General features: G+C 41.0%; 1 protein-coding gene across 1 annotated transcript; it reads right to left on the bottom strand.

Annotated features, from left to right (window-relative positions):
- Positions 1 to 1730: 1730 nt before the first annotated feature.
- Positions 1731 to 6415, bottom strand: LOC308312234 (nucleolar protein 58-like; the record flags this gene model as incomplete). The annotated part of the gene is made up of 8 exons (XM_080794617.1): positions 1731 to 1870; positions 2305 to 2447; positions 2724 to 2785; positions 2987 to 3121; positions 3459 to 3622; positions 3858 to 3984; positions 4733 to 4878; positions 6281 to 6415. Coding segments are annotated over 8 exons (1052 nt in total), but the record flags the coding sequence as incomplete, so codon positions are not given.
- Between the last annotated feature and the right edge of the window lie 459 nt (positions 6416 to 6874).

Here is a 6874-nt window from a genome sequence, read left to right as displayed (position 1 = left end):
AGAAATTCCGTTTCCAAGGGACGTCTGGATGGAGAGCGTAGCATCAAAATACACATCGAGGTGTGCCTTGACATCACAAGTGTAAAATGTATTTAGTAACTAATGCATAGATATTGACTTCCATTTCCTTCCAGTTAAGTTTGTAATCCGACAAAGACATGTTGAAATATTGTGCACTTTATGCTAATGGAAGCACTGGAAGCAGTGTAAAACTCTCAGAAAATATACCTTCAAAAAAGTTAGCCTCGTTTCTCATCATTTTGGACCGTGGGCTATAGCCCATATCGTACGGCATACTATAGCTCGCCGTTTTTCATCATTTTTGAGGATTTGAAAAAAATGACGAAATGACAAAAACGATGGGTTATAGCCCATGTTTTTTGAAATTTTGAAAAAAAAAGTTAGCCTCGTTTCTCATCATTTTGGACCGTGGGCTATAGCCCATATCGTACGGCATACTATAGCGCGCCGTTTTTCATCATTTTTGAGGATTTGAAAAAAATGACGAAATGACAAAAACGATGGGTTATAGCCCATGTTTTTTGAATTAAAAAAAAAAAAAGTTAGCCTCGTTTCTTATCATTTTGGACCGTGGGCTATAGCCCATATCGTACGGCATACTATAGCGCGCCGTTTTTCATCATTTTTGAGGATTTGAAAAAAATGACGAAATGACAAAAACGATGGGTTATAGCCCATGTTTTTTGAAATTTTGAAAAAAAAAGTTAGCCTCGTTTCTCATCATTTTGGACCGTGGGCTATAGCCCATATCGTACGGCATACTATAGCGCGCCGTTTTTCATCATTTTTGAGGATTTGAAAAAAATGACGAAATGACAAAAACGATGGGTTATAGCCCATGTTTTTTGAAATTTTGAAAAAAAAAAGTTAGCCTCGTTTCTCATCATTTTGGACCGTGGGCTATAGCCCATATCGTACGGCATACTATAGCGCGCCGTTTTTCATCATTTTTGAGGATTTGAAAAAAATGACGAAATGACAAAAACGATGGGTTATAGCCCATGTTTTTTGAAATTTTGAAAAAAAAAGTTAGCCTCATTTCTCATCATTTTGGACCGTGGGCTATAGCCCATATCGTACGGCATACTATAGCGCGCCGTTTTTCATCATTTTTGAGGATTTGAAAAAAATGACGAAATGACAAAAACGATGGGTTATAGCCCATGTTTTTTGAAATTTTGAAAAAAGAGTTAGCCTCGTTTCTCATCATTTTGGACCGTGGGCTATAGCCCATATCGTACGGCATACTATAGCGCGCCGTTTTTCATCATTTTTGAAGATTTGAAAAAAATGACAAAATGACAAAAACGATGGGTTATAGCCCATGTTTTTTGAAATTTTGAAAAAATAAGTTAGCCTCGTTTCTCATCATTTTGGACCGTGGGCTATAGCCCATATCGTACGGCATACTATAGCGCGCCGTTTTTCATCATTTTTGAGGATTTGAAAAAAATGACGAAATGACAAAAACGATGGGTTATAGCCCATGTTTTTTGAAATTTTGAAAAAAAAAAGTTAGCCTCGTTTCTCATCATTTTGGACCGTGGGCTATAGCCCATATCGTTAAAATGTTTGAGAACCACCGACACAGAAACATTTTTTTCAGAAAACTGTCAGGATTTAGAAGACATTTGTAGAATCGTTCTCAGGTCTAAATGAGTTAATCAGCCCTCAATGAGACACATGGCGACCGGGGCAACAAGACTTACTTGCTCTGCTACAGAAGTCTCTGCCTCCTCCATTTCCTCCTCCTTCACCTCCACCGTCTCCTCCTCAGCCTCTTTGGACTTCTTTTTCTTCTTCTTCTTCTTCTTGGGAGTTTCTTCCGCTTCTTCTTCTTCTGCGACGACTGAAAGACAAGACGAAGGAAACATGAGACTCATAAATGTCAAGTCATTACATTTTCTTTAACCAGAACCTGAGAAGAAATTCCGTTTCCAAGGGACGTCTGGATGGAGAGCGTAGCATCAAAATACACATCGAGGTGTGCCTTGACATCACAAGTGTAAAATGTATTTAGTAACTAATGCATAGATATTGACTTCCATTTCCTTCCAGTTAAGTTTGTAATCCGACAAAGACATGTTGAAATATTGTGCACTTTATGCTAATGGAAGCACTGGAAGCAGTGTAAAACTCTCAGAAAATATACCACTGACTTACAACAGAAGAAATATATATAATAAAGAATCCCGGATACAAATTTGCATCATTTATTTTGAAACATTAAAAACAGAAAAACAGACACCCAACAAGAAGCATGTTGTCTGCAGGTCTGCCTACCTTCCGTTACTATCTTGGGTTTTTTGGTTTTGGGCACCACTGGCGTGGAGGGCGCCGAGGTGTCCTCAACCTCCTCAATCTTCCTCTTCCTCGAGGTGGAGGGGAGCGTCGAGTCTCCAGATGGATCATACACTTTCACCTCACTGTTTAAAAACAATAAAGAATCAAAGATGTTAACCAAAGTCTGTATAGTAATATACAACTGTGCTTACTCTGCGACAATTGCAACACAGAAAGGGGACATATTACATTAAGAGTGTTGCACTTTGTGTTCCGTGTCTAAATGAGAGCTCAGATGAGGTAGTGACAAAAACCCTCATGATGTTTTCAGGACAGTGACAGTTCGTCAGTATCATCACCGCTCAGTCATTATTAAACCCCCATGGCGTTTTGTGGACTTATATCTTGGCTTCATTCACCTCTTGTGTTGGTATTTGTCTGCTTTTGCCATCGCCTTTCCCGTTCCACTGATTTTCCTGATCTGGAGGCAAAATAAATAAAAGACATGGTCAGACCAACAAAGCACAGATTGTCTGGAAAAGTTGAATAAACGGGATACCTCACTACAACGGGAGAGAACTGGTGAAGGTACCAACTAAAAATACAAGTGGTGGAGAATAATTTCTGAAGGCATCTACTTTATTATCCCAGGTTAGATTGACAGTTTAATAGTTTTACTTACTCCTCTGTCCTCAAGATGTCGCAGGCGAGCTTCCAGCTTGGCACGGTTCTCTATTCCCATTTCTGCATTGGTGTCCTCACCGAGGGCGTCGTAGCGAATAGCTAGGGATGCTTTAGCTGCCAGCATTCTGGAAATCTGCAAAAAGGCACCATGTTAAGCAACAACTCATTATTTGTACAGCTATCACCACAGATGCACAACAATTTAACAAAAAAGCAGTGTTGGTCATCTTCAAATAATCTTATGTGCTGCGTTTATACTTTAAGAAAGTTTAAGGTCTTCTGTAATTACTATAACAGATGTACAGATTTTGTCCGAGGGTGCCATGACACAGGGCAATGGGCATAACTGGTATTTTACACAAACACTAAAATGAAAATAACGACATTACGTTTTCAGACTTATTTTTGTTAAACAAAGTGCAGCATTAATGTGATTTACACCCACATGTACAACAAAGCAGGAAACACACCTTGCCCTTATTCTTGGCTGTAGTTTGGCCAACCAGCGAGGCATGGTAGATGAGACCGTATTTTGGGGTGTCTTTGCGGGTCTTCAGGGCTCTGAACAAGGCCTTCTCCGCTCCGAGGATCTGCACCGTGGAAGCCGGGTGCTTGGCTAGATTCAACAGGGAACCTTGGGAACACAGAAAGGGAACATAATATACATATTAAAGGCTTCCGTTCAGAACAGTCTTTCGTATATCTAGCTACACAGCACTGTGTGTGCGCCACATCAAAATGAGAGCTCAGATGAGGTAGTGACAAAAACCCTCATGATGTTTTCAGGACAGTGACATTAAGTCAGTATCATCACCGCTCAGTCATTATTAACCCCCTTCATGTGTGCCACAGCTCTCTGCGGTTCTTACCAGCGTGAGAGATGAGGCGAGCGCCCACCAGCTCTCCCACCATCACCGTCAGGTTGGGAGCGATGGCCATCATGCGGTTCTTCAGGTAGTCGTACAGCTGAGTGCGGTACTCCGAGATCTCGATCACCTGGAAGGAAAGAACAGATGTGTGAGCGACCCCTCAATCCTCAAGTCTGACTTGCACTTAGTTGTGTGTCTGTGTCACGCTGCAGTGCAGTCTGAACTTGTAGACATGCCACCTTTGGTGCACCACAGTCCACACGCAAGGCTTTTACCGTCAGTTGCTTCCAATGGTGGCCATGCAACAATTGAAGCTTAAGACCATAATCTTTCAATTGTATGTACAGTCACATCAACTGCCTCCCTCTTCAGACAGAGGTAATTGCAACACCTAACTACAATGAAGATGGGGGGGCCTGGGCGGCGCACACATTGCTTGTGGTCTTGTGGAGTAACCGTTTAGTGATCTCATGTAATGCGTGTTTGTTGTGGGAGATGTACTGCATCTGGTCTACCTCAAATAGCTTTATTGGCAGTGCCAACCTCACGTTAAAGATGTTCAATGGCAGAGTAGGGAGACGGCCAGCTGCAAATGTGCTCGTTATATTGCTTTAACAATTTATACATTTGAATACATTCCCGAACAGACTGAGGATTCCACATTTTAGAACAGTAATAGTTTACGTTTATAATTAGTAACTTTGTGAAGCAGTGTGTGTAATTGTGTGTAGGGGGTACTGTGGCCGTTCAGATGAGATAGTGACTTAAAGACCCACATGATTTATTTCAAGAGGAAGACAAACGTCATCATCATCACTACGGCCATTATGAATCCCTCGATACACAACTACAGTGGGAGGTAGCGCTGGGTTTACCTGGTCACACAGGTGCTTTATGTTGCCGATGTCCTCGTCCGACACCTCTGTTCCCATGGAGATCTCGGCGGGCAGTTTGACCTCTGCCTCGATGTCCTCGGGCAGCATCTCTGACAGGTCGGTGGTGGCCACGTTGGTGCGAACGCCTGGGGACCAAGAAATGCATTCATCATTTACACGACGTGGCAGAGGTCAGCACTCTGAGAGGACAAGGGCTTCCATTTCACAGACGTTCCGAGTCCCGAACTACATCGCTAGCCTGTCTTGCCTTCAGCTTTAAGACTGTCCAAAAGGTTCATTATTCACTATGATATCAATGACATTTCTATAACAAAATAACCCTGGATACATGGATTAACATCCTCCCACCATACAGATTGGACAAAATTACATTTTTTTAACCAAGTTACATAGTGAGGTTTTAAGCTCACAGAAATCTATGGTCAAAGTAAAATGTTATATTGTTGTCACCAAGATCATTTTACCCTGGTTTTGATACCAAGATAATTTAGCCTGGTTTTGCTTTGGGACAGTTCAGTAACAAGCCAGTTATGAGGAGAGCGAGCATGTTGTACAACTGTCCACATATCCGCTATGAGAAAAACGTTATGCACACACCATGTAGAACACTGCTGAAGGGTTGTTGTGAGATTATTTCGAAATTAACAAAATACAGCGGTATGATTATACAATGAGATGCCAAAAAATCTGAAGAAGTCTGTTTCATTATCCACTTTGCATTTTGGACTCATTATATTGGCTACATCTACAAAATCACTACACATTGTGATGCATTGTGAGCTTGACTAATTTTGAATACAATAGGGCTTAGGTTGGTAACTTCACTGCCCAGTATCTCCTTCCACAAGAACGTGTAAGTGTCAAGTGACTATAGTAAACCCTCAAACTGGTGTTTGTGTGGTCAGTGGTGACATCCAGTGTTGTTTTTGGCGGCAAATTTAGATTTTAGTTTGTCATATTTAGTCACCTGGAATGTTTTAGTGTTAGTCGACAAATTTTTGTTGATTTAGTCGAACAAAATGTGTTTTGGCGGAAAAATAATCCGATCAATAAACTTGAAAAATAATCCGATCTACAAAGCTTGTAGATCGGATATTTTCACCATGCAACCAAGTGTAAAAAGACTTTTACTGGATCACTTGTCCACTAGTCCCTTCCTAACACGTCTAGTTTTTATTTGTTGACGAAATTGTCAATATATTTAGTCTTAGTCGTCATAGCTTAGTTTTCATTTAGTTTCCATTCAGTTTGTCAGTGAAAAAAGGTAGTCGACAAACATTTTTCGTCTTAGGCACGATTCATACTCATATTTTATAGCCGAATAAAAGTCGGTTCGGCTCTGTAGAGCCTACAATGTGACGTCATTTGAGGTTCGGGGGGGCGGGTACCGTCCTAAAGTCTTCTCTTCGGTGCTACTGAAATTTTCTGATGAGCCGAAATCATTTCGGCACTACAGTGGTAAAATAGGAGTATGAATCGGCCCTTAATAGACTAAAACACTGGATTCCAACCTGTGCATTTGCTCACCTATATGGCGGACACTTTTGCAGTAGGCCAGGTTGTCTGTGATGATCTTGCTCAGTTCGGGAAAATGCCAACCATACCACTCTCTGCAGCGCATGATGTAGTTGTTCAGCTCTTTGTCCAGATCATCCAACAGAGCTGCAGACAGCAGGGATATGGTTATGGGATATTATAGTTGGAATTTTGAAAAAAAAAGTTAGCCTCGTTTCTCATCATTTTGGACCGTGGGCTATAGCCCATATCGTACGGCATACTATAGCGCGCCGTTTTTCATCATTTTTGAAGATTTGAAAAAAATGACGAAATGACAAAAACGATGGGTTATAGCCCATGTTTTTAGAAAATTTGAAAAAAAAAGTTATCCTCGTTTCTCATCATTTTGGACCGTGGGCTATAGCCCATATCGTACGGCATACTATAGCGCGCCGTTTTTCATCATTTTTGATGATTTGACAAAAATGAAAAAATGAAAAAAACGATGGGTTATAGCCCATGTTTTTTGAAATTTTGAAAAAAAAAGTTATCCTCGTTTCTCATCATTTTGGACCATGGGCTATAGCCCATATCGTACGGCATACTATAGCGCGCCGTTTTTCA

This window comes from Protomyctophum bolini, assembly GCF_963924005.1.
Source record: "Protomyctophum bolini genome assembly, contig: SCAFFOLD_387, whole genome shotgun sequence".
Taxonomy (NCBI): domain Eukaryota; kingdom Metazoa; phylum Chordata; class Actinopteri; order Myctophiformes; family Myctophidae; genus Protomyctophum; species Protomyctophum bolini.
The sequence above is the reverse complement of the archived record's forward strand: the minus strand, read 5'-3'. Positions and strand labels throughout refer to the sequence as shown.